General features: G+C 49.1%; 2 protein-coding genes across 6 annotated transcripts in view; one reads left to right on the top strand and one right to left on the bottom strand.

The window, feature by feature from the left end:
- The window catches only part of WDSUB1 (WD repeat, sterile alpha motif and U-box domain containing 1), a 48,619-nt gene extending 45,908 nt beyond the window's left edge, over nucleotides 1-2,711 (top strand). For all 5 annotated transcript variants that reach the window (XM_038584594.1, XM_038584596.1, XM_038584593.1 and 2 more), the window contains one exon: nucleotides 2,315-2,711. In XM_038584594.1, the coding sequence (XP_038440522.1) occupies nucleotides 2,315-2,472 (158 nt within the window). In that variant the 3' untranslated portion in view covers nucleotides 2,473-2,711. The remainder of the gene's footprint in view (nucleotides 1-2,314) is intronic.
- A 5,377-nt stretch (nucleotides 2,712-8,088) lies between these two features.
- The window catches only part of TANC1 (tetratricopeptide repeat, ankyrin repeat and coiled-coil containing 1), a 223,726-nt gene continuing 217,689 nt past the window's right edge, over nucleotides 8,089-14,125 (bottom strand). Inside the window, exons 23-26 of the mRNA XM_038584592.1 lie at nucleotides 12,160-12,292; nucleotides 10,870-10,961; nucleotides 8,723-8,869; nucleotides 8,089-8,193 (exon numbers count right to left, since the gene is read on the bottom strand). Coding sequence (XP_038440520.1) covers nucleotides 8,089-8,193; nucleotides 8,723-8,869; nucleotides 10,870-10,961; nucleotides 12,160-12,292 — 477 coding nt within the window. The remainder of the gene's footprint in view (nucleotides 8,194-8,722; nucleotides 8,870-10,869; nucleotides 10,962-12,159; nucleotides 12,293-14,125) is intronic.

Raw genomic sequence — 14,125 nt, 5'->3', positions numbered from 1 at the left:
GAGAAAGATACACATGGAATCTAAGACCATACACTCAACTCATGGATACAGAGAACAGACTGCTGGTTGCCAGAGGCAGGGGGTGGGGAATGGGCCAAAGTGTGAAGGTAGTTAATAGATAAAAACTTCCAGTTCTACAGTTAGTCCTAGAGATATAGTGTACAGCACGGTGACTGCTTCTCCCTCTGCCTGTGTCTCTGCCTCTGCCTCTGTCTCTCTTGAATAAATAAAATCTATTTAAAAATTTAAAAATTTGAGGGGATCCCTGGGTGGCTCAGCAGTTGAGCGCCTGCCTTCAGCCCAGGGTGAAGTCCCACATCGGACTCCCTGCATGGAGCCTGCTTCTCCCTCTGCCTGTATAAATAAAATCTTTTTAAAAAAAATTTTTTTTTAATTTGAAATCTAGTTGACACAGTAAGTTTGAAGCACACAACACAGTGACTCAACAAAATGCAGCTGCCCTGTGTCCAGGTAGCGCTGTTAGAGTACCAGTGACTATTCCCTGTGCTGTCCCTTTCCTCCTGTGACTTACTCATTCCTGAACCGGAAGCCTGTACCTCCCTGTCCACTCTGCTCCTAACAGAATTCTTACAAGTCTCCCATCAGAACAAAAAGGAAAAATCCGTAATTATGTGTGAAGATGGAACTTTCTGAGACCTATTGTGATCATTTCACAATATAGTGAAGAATTATGTTGTACATTTGAAACGAGCATGTCAATTATATTTCAATGTCTTAAAAGGATGGAACCTTCCTAAAATTAAAAGGGGCCAAAAACATTAACAGTTCACAGGAAAAAGAAAAGCAAATGGCTCTTAAACATACAAAAAGAAAAAATAAAGTTACCTGATATAGCACTGTTCATGAGAGACTGGTGAAAAATCCCGTTTAACGTGTTCTCTTGAAGCTCTTGAGGGGAAAAAAAAAACCACTCCTCCACAGAGCTAAACAGGAGTTAAAATGGTAGGATTCCTACGGAAGTATTGGCTTATCTAGCAACATTATGTACTCTTCAACGCAGCAGTCCTACTTCTGGAATTCCCCCCCCCCCAAAATAAGAGCAACACTATTTGTAAGAGGCGAAGTCTGGAAGCCACCGAGGTAGCCGTCTATACAGCCAAGCATTGGACTTGGGCGGTGGGGGCGGGAGTGGGGCTGGGAGGGGCGGAATAAAAAGGTAAGGGATCTAGTTAAAGCGGGTACAAAACAGTGTACAGGATGCGAGTTCTATGTACGTGCACAGTGTGTACACACCTACGGGCTTGTATTTTCAAGAAGACAGAAGGACAAACAAAACTCTGCACGGTTACCTGTATGGGATGGGGGGGAACAGGTGTTGGAGATAGAAGGGACTCCTCCAAATGTACCTTGTTTTACATTTTTTTACTTTGAAATCACTTTAATGTTTTACAGAGTTAAATCATGCAAAACCAATCTAAAAATTGAGAGGATAAAGGGAAGCAAATGAAAACAATTTTATGTCAAATTGGTGACCTAACCAAATGGAAGAATTTCCCCCCCACAAGTGATTTTCAAACACAGTATTTCAGTTAGAAAATCCTAGTGGATCTATTCTTGGTGACACAAAGAGCCAGAAAGAAATCGTCTATTTCTTTGATGGTCCTGTGTTAGTGATATAAGGACATTGTTAGTTTGAAACTGTTGTGTGCATTGTAAGTTAAAGCAAATAAATGTGTAAATATAATCAGGAACTAAGATTTTCAGTTTAAAGAGAACGAGCTAAGAGTAAAACGAGCTAAGAGTAAAAAAATAGTGAAGCACAAACTCCAATCTTTATATGTGCAAAGGCAAAGAATTTTGCACAAACATATATTAACAGCCCAGAGAATTTTTTAAATCATAAATCCCTTTACTATCAAGTCCGTCATGGGATGAGCTCTCTAATCTCTTGGTATCCGTTTCCCTGGGTTTTCAGTAGGTCAGGGAGTTTTGCTAAGGCCCTTTTATCTTTAGCCATATGCTGTCCACACGTAGCTAACAGCTCTAATAAGGCAGTTTATCTCACGACCACTCTCCTCTCTAGCTGGCTCTTTTCCTGTTTTCCTTTCTGCTACATCTGAATTTGGAGCACAGTAAAACACGGACACTGTTCCGGGTAATTTGTGCAGTCTCTATGGATCTTAGAGGGCAGAACAGAGGATGTGATGGCAGCAGTATTTTAGGAGTAGGGATACAGCACCACCACTGAAACCACAATACAGGCCTTGGCAGTGGAGTTGGTATACTCCACTCATTTTAGTAATCCCAGCCTCCCTATCCTACACTGCAAATAATTTGTGTGGTTTTCTTTTAGATGGCTATTCATATGAAAAGGAAGCAATGGAAAACTGGATCAGCAAAAAGAAACGTACAAGTCCCATGACGAATCTCATTCTTCCCTCGATGGTACTTACACCAAACAGGACTCTAAAAATGGCCATCAGCCGCTGGCTAGAGACACATCAAAAATAAACTGTTTATATTGTTTATATTCTTCAGTGAGCTCCTTTGAATGATTTAAAGGTAAATGGTAATCAGACATTAAAAGCAAGACAGGAGAAACATGAATTTAGTTACCTATTAAAAACTTTCTTCAAATCATATGGACCAAATAACATACCTGACTTTTCTGGTTTTACTACAATAGCCTTTTTGTATTAGTGAAAGAAATTTTAACCTGTAGAGAAATAAAGTTTCACTTTGACATAAAATTGCAATGCTCAAATTTATTCTTGCTAGATATAGGTCATATTTTCATTACAACTAAAGATTAATCTGAACATAACATTGAAATCCTAGTTAATGGTCATTAATTTGGTAACTCTTTGGAATTCTTTCAAAGGGAATTTGTAACCGAATAGCTGTAGTATTGTTTAGGACTAAATTGAAAAAATCATTTTGAAATGTTTAATGAGCAGTTTCGTTGGATTCTCAATTTGCAAGGTGGTAATGATTTTTCCCCAAAGTCCCAAACCTGCGTACAAAGTTAGATGGAATAAATTATGTCAAGTTGACTTTGTTGAAATAAGGTAGCAAACCAGCCTCCTTTTAGAGTTCAGAAGTTATCATACAACAGTCTAAGCTAGGGTAACTATACGTTTGTACACAATAGGCTGGCTCTTAATACAACATCCTGATAAGCATTCCCTTGCAGAAAACTTCAAGGTCACAATGTTGAGGTGGCATTGACTTTACGTACCTGCCCTAACCTGTGTCCCAGAATGGAAGGCATGAGTAGGAAGGCATGTTAGATGGAACTCAACTGTAAGAGCAGTCAGGGCTCAAAAGCCTCATCTAAGCTGTTCAAAAATTCAGAAATGAGAGGGAAAAAGTAATGTGATTATGTATAATTTGGTCTGTTTCTATATTTTACAGATTTATAATTTGCTCTGTCACAGAATTGTGGAAAGCCAACTACCACAAAAATCTCAAAATGGCTTTTCTTTACAGTTGCTTTGTAAAATTTCCATCATCCTAATGGATTACTGAATTTTATTTCCTTTGTGTCCTAGTTGGGATTTACGATCCTGTGATTTTTCTACAAGAGGATTTTTTTTTTCATACCACCCAAGCTTCTTACATTCAAGTGAAGACAAAAAGAAGGCTAGGAACAGGTCCTAGGTGTTTTTCTATTGTGTTCTACAGAGAAAGTATGTTAACATAATCTTAACAAAATATATTTTTTTTGACAGACTTTTCCAAAGGAGGTGGATTGGTTTTTTACATCAAAATTACTAAAAATCATTGACATCACTGATAGAAAACACAATAAAAGATTGGTTATCTTTTAAACGTGTAAAAGGCGGCGACTTTTTCATTTCACCATAGTTTCTTGTTAAGATAGTTGAAAACTAAGACGCCAATAGTTTACTCAAGTGAAATGCTTCCGTTTATGAATGCAAATCCAAAACCAGACAACTCCTCCTCCCCAGACATACAAGCAAACAAACCAAATCCAAAACCGCCCACAGGAAGGGGCCCCACAAGGCCTCTGTACTGCACCCCCGAGGCCGAGCCATTCACTGAGGACTACATGGGAGCAGTGCTCACCTGCCCACAGCCCCATCCTCAGGACTGACTGACCAGTAGCTTCCCAAGAAGACTTCACTTCTTTCTGGGGCAGTGACCAAACATCTTTAACACTTTTCCCTCCCACCTGTTTTTGTGTTTTTAACCCCCAAGTTTAATATATGGCTTTAAAGGAGGACTGCAGATACTTTAGTCAGCCTTACAGCCATCCCCAGACAGGAACCTGCAGGAGTCTTAGGGGATATCCTGACTCAAGATTCCACATCAGGGTTTTATCACAGTACAGCCCAGTTTGATGTTCACTCGCATTCCCACTACTCTGAGACGGATATGTGGGTATGATGTATGCACCCTTTTAACTGAAAGACTACAAATGTGAAGAACGTTTATAATCAACACAGTGCTCGGTGAATTGCCAAAGTGTTTTTAAAGAGTTATACTACTGAAGGTACCTGTTTCCAGGAAAAACAGACCCCAAGATTTCTGGAACAGGAATTCTGTTTCAGGCACAAAGGACTAATGCTAACCATTGAATGTTCTGGGGTATCTCGAAGCTTCACACTTTTTCTGAAATTATCAAATGAGGTTAAACATGTGTCTGATATTATTACTATAAAAATAGACTTTTCACTATTTCTTTAGGGTAACAAGATCACCCAGGAGTAAGCGAAGGCAGATCGCTGTCATCAGGACAGTCTCTATCCATTGTTTCATTTAATACAAAACAAATTCTATTAATATTCTTTATTCCATATGGAAAAGTACAGTAGTTGTGCAGAAACAAAACTACATAACAAAAGAGTAAGACTTTCACAAATATTAAAGAAAACAATGAACAATAAATAAGCCATAGTACTTATAGCAAAACTCACAGAAAGCCTAAAAAAAAAAAAAAAAAAAAAAGAAAGCTGTACAAAGTACGCTGTACACACTCAGAAACAAATGTTGAAGAATGACACCAGATTTCCTATTTGTACAAAACCATGATGATGCTTACAAGAACTTCATGACAACTATTCGTTTTTAAAACATTCTGTAAATATAGAACTTCCTTCTCCCCAATTCTAGAAAATAAATTTCACATCCCAACATATAAAACAACTATACTCCCACCTCTCTCAATTTAGCATTTTAACATCCTCCAATAGCGCACCATTTTCATATAAAAATACCTTTAAACCAAGGTTCATTCCTGTACCTTATCTTTACAGATGAATAATACATCAGTTTGGACTTAAGTAGCACCTCAAAGGTGTTCATATAAACGAGATAAAGTGCTGTTACTGGTATACTGTTAACATGCCCTAATAATACATCGTTCAGTGCAATAACCAGCATGAATGAAGCTTACAAAGAACATGCAAATACATGAGCTTTTTTTATGATTAAGTATTTGAAAGAGTTCTATTTACAAAGTCTGAATACAAGTTGGCTATTTAATATGTACAACACGTGACTACAAAGTAATGATTGTGTAATGAAACAAAAGCAACAACCAACCATACCTTAACTATCCAAATCAAATACTGTCCTTAAAGGACCTTGGAACGCTTGTTCCAGGAGTGCGACACCACTGGTAAAAGCAGTTTGGGAACCAGTTGAGAGCTTATTTACATATCCGAAAGAATGCGGCGTTCTTAGGGTTTTAGCCTAAATCCAACCTGACCATCAATCATGATTCCAAATGGCTTACACTGTTTCCTAACATTAAAAACACCATGAAGTGGGAATATAGTTCCAAAAAAGGCGCTATAAAAATATTTTTGAGGAGAACCATAACATGGAACTAAACGTTTAATCCTCTAGGGAAACTACTACAAAGGGTACAATATTTGGATGTCCTCGTCTTTTGCTAAAACAAAAAGAAACGAAAAAATATCACCTATATAACTTTACAGTCACACATTCAGCTAGAAACTTTTATATGTTTATATATAAAAGTTGGGATTTGACTCAATGGAACGGAGACTTGGAAGTTCCATCTACTCCAAGGTCCGTCATCCGGAGGCCGCGCCAGGGGTCAGGCCCAGGCCCGTCCTCTAGGGAGTATCACGCTCCGACCTCACGGCAAAGGCTAAAGGCGGGTGCGGGGGGGGGGGGGGGGGGGGGGTGGGCAGCTCGGAAGGGAGAAGCGGGAGTTCGTGTCTTTGGGGCGGTCTTAAACGTTTAGCTCCACAGGCATGACTGAGGACAGCTTTTAATTCTGGTCGGCATTATTCACGGTGACTATTTGTCAGAAAAATTTTATTCCACATTTTAAATACATCCAGGACATCTGATCCACCACCACCCCACCCCCAGGGAAAAAGGAAAAAAAAAAAAAAAAAAACCCATGGCTGAGGTCGTTTCTCTCGTGAAAACCTTTGGGCCGCCACAGGGAGGCCGCGCGGCGCCGGCTCACACGTTGGACTCTATGAACGACCGCTTTGGCTTCGCCGAGGGGAGGTGGCTCCTGCGGGCCTCGCTGCCGACGCAGGCGCCTTCCTGGCACGGGGCGGGGGCCGCCTTGGGGGCCCGGATGTCCGCGCGGCGCGCCGGGCCCGGCCGGGGCTGCTCCTCCGGCTCCCGCTCCCGCTCCCGGCCCTGCGCCAAGCCGCGGACGCCGCCGCCCGGGGGGCCGGCGCTCAGGGCCTGCAGGCCGGCGGCGGAGGCCGCGAGGGCCAGGAGCCCGTCGGGCAGGGGCAGGGCCCGGGCGCGCGGCGCGGGGTGGCCCTGGGGCTGCGACCTCGCCGTCTTGTCCGTGACGCCCATGAAGGGCGTGCTGCGCGGCCGGGGCTCGGCGGGGGCGGGCGCGGGCGCGGGCGCGGGGGGCGGGGCGCCGGCCGCAGGCTCTCGGACCCGGGCCTCGGGGCCGTCGGGGAGGCCGCCGCCGCCGGAGGCCAAGCTGCTGGTGGAGCCGCACATCTTGACGCTGCCGGACGGGGAGCCGGAGGAGCCCGAGCTGGCGACCGAGGCCGCGTGGCTCCCCGGGGCGGCGGGCGCGGGCGGCAGGAGCCGCTCGGCAGCCCCTGCGGGGCCGTGGCCCGGGCCGCTGCCGGCGGGAGCGTGCTGTGCGCCCCCCTGCGCCCTGGCGCCCGCGTGCGGCCGGTCCTGACGATCTGCGCCTGGCGGGCGGCCGGCGGCACCAGCCCCGGCCCCAGCCCCAGCCCCGGCCCCAGCCCCGGCCCCGGCCCCGGCCCCGGCCCCAGCCCCGGCCCCGGCGGCGCCACGGCCTCCCGCGGGGCCCGCCCGCCTCCCTGCCGGCCGCGCGGGGACGCGGCCTGACCCGGCGCTGCAGCCCCTCCTGCAGGTTCCGGATGTAGGGCGACGGGCCGCGCGGCGGCGCCTGGGCCTGGGCGCCAAGGGCGGGGCCGCCCCCGGGGCCCACGCGGCCTCCGCGTCCTCCAGGGCCAGGGCCAGGGCCGCGGGCCCGCCGGCCGCCTCGTCCTCGTCCTCGGCCTCGTCCTCGTCCGACCCGGGGACAGCGGCGGGCGCGCCCTGCGGCCTGTGCGGCGGGCCCCGGTGCAGCTGCCGACACTCCTCCTCCACGCGCGCCAGCAGCCGCCGCACCTCCTGGTTGGCGGGGCACAGCCTCCCGGCCTCGCGCAGGTCCGCCAGCGCCGCCGCGAACTGCCTTCGGGCAGAGGAGAAGCCGTCACTCGCCGCCCCGGTGGGCGCGCTTCCCGCCCGGAGCAGCGAGGCCGGCACCCTCGCGGCCCCCCGCCGCCCTGCCCCCCGCGGGCACGGATGGACCCCGGAGCGCGGGGCGGGCGCCGCTCCCGAGACGTCGCGGCCGAAGCCAGCGCAGCCGTTGCTGACGACGTCCAGGCCCGGCCCGCGGAAGCTCCGATTCAGTATCAAGGGGGTGGGAGGCCCGGGAGGCGCCAGGGGCCGCTGGGGAGCCCGCGAGCCCCACGGCCAACCCGGGGTCAACCCGAGGTCAACCGGAAACCAACCCGAAGCCAACCCGGGGTCAACCCGAGGTCAACCGGAATCCAACCCGAATCCAACCCGAGGTCAACCGGAAACCAACCCGCGGCCAACCCGACCCGACCCTACCGGGCGCCGCCCACAGCCGCCCTACCTGCTGTTTCTCTTGGCCCTCGCCCTGGCGTAGAAGGCTTCGTAGGACTGCGGCTTCAACTCGAGGGCCTTGGAAGCAAATTCTTCGGCCATGCCGAAGTCCTAGCGTGGACAACAAACACGGGTCAGGGCCCGCACGGAGGGGCACCCTCAGACCTCGTTCCTCGGTCAGGAGGCAGCCAAACCTTAACAGTATCTTGAGGAGAATCCAGCAGAGAAACGGAAACGGACGGCTCGGGGCGGGGGTGGGGGCGGGGGCGGGCGGGGGCCGCAGAGGGAGGAAGTACTGAATCGAGTCGACTAGTTACGAGTTACCGCGCTCGTCACCGATTACCCGGTTGCGGTTGCGGGCACCGCCTCTGAGCAAACACACCCCACGCCAGGCGGACGGGAAGGCGCGTGCTCAGCCTGGGCGCCCTGGCCTTCTGGGACCGGCCCCCCCAGCGCATCTCCCAGCGCCTCGGGAGGCGCGTCGTGGCAGCGGTCGCCCGCCCGCCCCCGAGAGGAGCGGCTCCCCGCAGGCCGTGTCCAGAGGATGTGCCCACAGATGCCCCGGGAGCCCCGGGAGCGCGGGGCGGGCTGGCCTAGGCCACGGGCAAACACTCCAGGCACAGGCCGGGGCTCAGCTTACGTTTGTTTTTCTCCGGCAGCGAGACAAGTTGAGATAGAGGGACACTCTGAGTTCATTGAAGGGTCGCATGTCCTCTCCGAATCCTTCTCGAGGAAACTTCCTTAAGGCGTACTGGTACCTCTGGGCCGCCTCTTTCATCTTCCCTTTCTAGGAACCAGAAAGCAAAGAAATTGAGCCTTTTCCTGATGTTCCAGGAGGTACAGGCTCCCCCGGGGCCACCACGGCCACCAGGGCACGCGGGTCCCCGGCTGCCCAGCATCGGCTCACTGTCCCCGCGGCTTCTGGCCTCGGGCTTCGGGAAGGAACACAGGTTTTCTAGGAAGCAGCCCATACGTTGCCAAACTGATAACTATTAATACAACAGATTATCCTGTGTATATATATATATTTTATTTTATTTTTCTGAGAGAGAGAAAGAGTGCACAGGAGCAGTGGGGATGAGGAGAAAGGGAGAATTTTAAGCAGATTCCACGCCCAGCACGGAGCCCAACTCCAGCCCATCTCCAGACCCTGAGATCATGACCTGAGCCAAAATCAGGAGTCGGTGGCTGATCTGAGTCACACAGTGTCCCCTGTTATATATTTTTGAAAACCATTTCCAAAATGATCCGTCTCCTACAGATGCTTTAATGCTAAGTGTACTAGAAATCAGATGAAGAAATGATACGGTTCTCAAGGCAAGTACGGTCTTGTGGAGAAACCTAGAGCTCGCTGTAGAATCATAATTTTTCTTTGAAGAGGAACTAAAGTACAGGCTTTAAAAGATCGAACAGCACTGCACGTCATTTTCAAGGCTAAAGAAATCCATTTGCTCAGTCAGTTCCATGGCACAGCAGGTATGAAGTCTGTTGAAAATGGCCTGATATTTCTAACATAATTGCCTACCAAAATTCATATTAAAACCACTTCAAAGATACAACACACACTCTGAACTCAATTTCAAAAGGATTCTTAGCCAGAAACCCTGCTGGGTTGTGCTGGATGCCTACTTATTTGTTATTATTTAAAAAAGAAAAGGAAAAAACTAAATGTAGCCCATGCAACAGCCTCTTGTGAAAGGATTAATTAAAGTGGTCATAATGCAGGTTTTGTGTTTTGTTTTCAAAACACTTGATCATCTCATCACAGACCTGGAAAGAACAGTGATTCACACATAAATGGCCTGAGCATCTCCCTAAACCAGGAGTGAGCAAACTACAGCTTCCCGCCAACCCCGGCCTGCCACCCGTTTGTACAATGCAGTCTGACGGACACGGCCACATCCGTTCGTTCATGTGTCACCTGTGGCTGCTTTCATGCCCCCGCAGCAAAGCGAGGGAGCTGTGACAGAGACCACATGGCAAAGCCTAACATGTCTGCTGTCCGGCCTTTTACAGGAAAGGTCTGCTGACCTCTGAGCTATAAGGTCTTATTTTGGAAATTTCACTTTAAACTTTAAAATTTTTACTTTCAAGTTAATTTATTAGTCCTTAAATTTATTTCCATTTCTTCTTTTTTTTTTTTTAAGATTTTATTTATCTGAGAGAGTGAGAGAAAGAGTGAAACCACAAGCAGGGGGAGCAGCAGAGGGAGAGGGAGAGGCAGGCTTGCCACTGAGAAGGGAGCCCAACGTGGGGTCGATCCCAGGACCTGGGGATCATGACCTGAGCTGAAGGCAGACGCTTAACCGACGGAGCCACCCAGGCACCCACATATTTCCATTTCTAAGAGAAAACGGTGAAAAAATGTCTCCTGAGTATTTATATATTCCTTGGTCATCTTAAGTAAAGAAAGCTCTGGAAACTGTTCCAAATTGCAGACGCTAAAGGATGTTAAAACTAAGTTAATAGTCGTAGGAGACTTAACGATTCTTTTCTCCTGAAACGTCTCCTGAGCGTCCCTTTCCTGTGTGTCTACGACCCGGTGCACGAAGGCTCTCACGCCTGAGGCCGCTCTGCCTCCCACCAGGGCTGCCGCCTCAGTCACAGCCGCAGAAGTAGTGGCCCCCACGGAGCGCGGCCGCCACCTCCAGGCCCGCCGCGGGGACCTGGGAGCCCGGCCAGGCCGCTGAGCGCCATCCCGAGCCCGGGGACGGTTGGTCCGGCCCCCGCCAGGCCGAGGGGCTGCTCATGGGCTGCTTGTTGGGGGGCGGGGGGGGAACCACTTACTTTGTACATCATGTTTCCTTCCTCCATCAATTTCTGTAAAAGTATAATCAGAATGTCAGGCTTGGAAGTAGCCATCGCCCAGGCGGCATTTCCTGCAAAACAAAGACGCATTCAGGGGCGCAGCAGCGCTCCGGCCGGAAGGAGGTCGCAGCTTCTGAGCCCGAGCGCAGCGACGGTCACCGACGGCGGCACAGTGTGTCCTGCAGCCTCCAGACAACAGTGAAGTGGAGGGGACGGAGTGGCCCCCGGGGAGCTGGTCTCCCTTCAAATCTGCCTCACGCTGAACCAAGCGCCTGGGAGGGAGGCTGGACCAGACACACCTGCGACTCCGGGGCGACGCGCTGGGGACGAAGGCATCGGAGCAGCCATGCCCACCCCCTCCTCAGTTAAACCCAGCTTCCCTGTAATCTCCTCGGCTTCCTGCGGGAACCCTGGGGCTGGGGAGTGGAGGGTGTTCTCAGGCAGGCGGGCTCTGGCCCATCCTCCCCGCACCAGGCCCGCGTCCCTACGGCTCACAGCCCGCTCCTAAGCGCGGCGGGGACGCTGCTTCAAAAGAGCAGCGTCGGGAGCCACCTGCTCCTCCTCAAACACGGACTCTGCCGAACCTTAGCACCCTCAGGAAACTATCCACCCCAGTTGTGCCTTGGTTTCCCCCTGTGTAACATGCCGGGGTGATCACTACCTGCCGAGAGCCCTCTTCCGGTTGCTCTGTACCCACACATTCTGAGTGGGGGGTCACTTCCGACCAAACACACAAAAGGGGCTCCCCCCCACACAACAGTCCCTCCTGCCCCATCACGGTCCTCAACTGACCCCCATCCTGTTTCCAGTAAATCCCGTGGCCTTTCCTCCACAGAACTGCTGGGGCTGCCAGTGCCCTACCCGCCCGGCTGGGACGACTCCGGGACAGTGGTTCCCACACTCAGCTGCTCAGCAGAGCCACCCACATTCTTAACCATGATACCTGCCCCCCCGACCCCCCCCAAGAGATGAACGGCACGGCTCCCTGCCCTGCTCCCGGGCACTCCTAATGCCCTACAATTCTAGACTGTCCTTCAACACTGGCTGCTGCTTTCTACCCACACTGCAGTGATAATGTTATGAACCACTTAAGTATTTTGGACAACTGTGATCAAATGAGCTTTACAGAGGAGGGAAAAAACACAATCTCTAAGCACCTGACATCTTACTTCTTAATCTGGGAGCAGGTAAGTCTCTAATGGTCCCCGACATACTTTAGAATCTGAGGGTAACCCCCCGTCCTGCTGCCAAAACGGGGTATTTACTGACCTAATTTGGCTCCTTTTCTCAGTAGTGTAACCACTACAGATGTGTTTCGACAACCAATGGCTCTGTCCAAGGGGCGCATGCCGCTGTGGTCCACGTGCTCGATCACGGCTCCCTTCTCAACCAGATACAGGACCTATGGTGGGAGAGACAGAGCCCTGAAGGGTCGCTGCAAGAGTGCTACACACCCACCCACCTCTGCCTCTTGGGGAGGTGCTGGCAGTCTTAGCTTTACTGAGATCCTCTACACCTCTGGCCATTAAGGATCCTAATGTGAAATAAAGCTGACAAGAAACAGAGGAGCTGGGATCCCTGGGTGGCGCAGCAGTTTAGCGCCTGCCTTTGGCCCAGGGCGCGATCCTGGAGACCCGGGATCGAATCCCACCTCAGGCTCCCGGTGCATGGAGCCTGCTTCTCCCTCTGCCTGTGTCTCTGCCCCTCTCTCTCTCTCTCTCTCTCTCTCTGTGTGTGTGTGACTATCATAAATAAATTTAAAAAATAAAAATAAAAATAAAAAAAAAAATTAAAAAAAAAAAAAAAGAAACAGAGGAGCTGCAATCTCGCTAAAACCCACTCTATTAGCATGAGGAAGGCGGGTGAACACTCCCAAGGAGGGACATGTTAGGTACATGCATCCATATACCACAGATGAGTACATGCACATCCACTTCCCGGGCCACAGAGATGCCACAATCATCTTTTCGTCTCCAATTACTTAGGAAGCAGACTCTGCAAAGCTCCAATGAGCTGGCAGGCTACAGCAATGGGCACTTCAGAAACACTCAGATCCACACTGCCTGGGTACAGCAAGCTGGAGAAGCTTGCAGCTTGAGATCAGATAAACCCAATTATAACTCACTTTAAGGCTTAGGAAAGACCCTCAATTATTGGGTATGTAAAGAGGCAAGATTCGAGACCATGGTACATAGACTGATTTGATGTAGTATGAAAGCAGTCACTTGGACATGAAGTCTCTAGCCAGCTTAGATTTTCATGTGAATCTGTTAGTCCACCAGGGGTTCAAAATGCCACTAGAGGGATTAATATCCATAATATATAAAGAGTTTCTACAACTCAATAAAAAACCCAAATAGCTCAATTTTAAAGCAGGCAAAGGATGTGAAGACATTTCTCAAAAGATGACACAAATGGCCAACAAACATATGAGAAGATGTCCAACATCACTAATCATCAGGGAAATGCAAATGAAACCTATAAGATATTAGGTTTAAGATGGCTGTTATCAAAAGGAAGGAAGGAAAAAAAAGAAAGAAAAAGAAAGGAAAAAGGAAGGAAGAAAGAGAGGAAGGAAGGAAGGAAGGAAGGAAAGGAAGGAAAGGAAGGAAAGGAAGGAAAGGAAGGAAAGGAAGGAAAGGAAGGAAAGGAAGGAAAGGAAGGAAAGGAAGGAAAGGAAGGAAAGGAAGGAGAAAGATAGATTAAGTGTTGGAGAGGATGTGAAGGAACAGGAACCCTTGTACATTGTTGATGGGAATGTAAAATGGTGTGACCACTCTAGACACAATATGTAGGTTCCTCAAAAAATTAAAAACAGAACTATCGTTTGATCCAGCCATCCCACTTATGGGTACATATCCAAAACAATACAAATAGATTCTGAAGAATTTTCAGGATCTTGAAGATATCTGTGTGCCCATCTTCGTAAGTGCACTATTCATAACAGAGCTGGGAGCAACCCAAATGTTCGCTGACAGATGAAATGATTAACACAATGTGACATACCTACAATGGAATATTCTTCAGCCTCAAAAAGAAAGGAAATCCCAGACCATGCTACAACAGGGATGAACTTTGTGGACATTATGCTAAGTGAAATAAACCAGTTACTAAAGGACAAATACTCTAGGACTCCACCTATATGGTGGCTCCCAGGGACTGGAGGAGGAGAGAAATGAGGCCTTCTTTAATGGGTACAGAGTTTCAGTTTTACAGGACAAAGTGTGGACATTGA

The sequence above is a fragment of the Canis lupus genome, chromosome 36, assembly GCF_011100685.1.
Source record: "Canis lupus familiaris isolate Mischka breed German Shepherd chromosome 36, alternate assembly UU_Cfam_GSD_1.0, whole genome shotgun sequence".
Lineage (NCBI taxonomy): Eukaryota > Metazoa > Chordata > Mammalia > Carnivora > Canidae > Canis > Canis lupus.
This window is presented reverse-complemented; position numbering and strand designations above follow the sequence as displayed.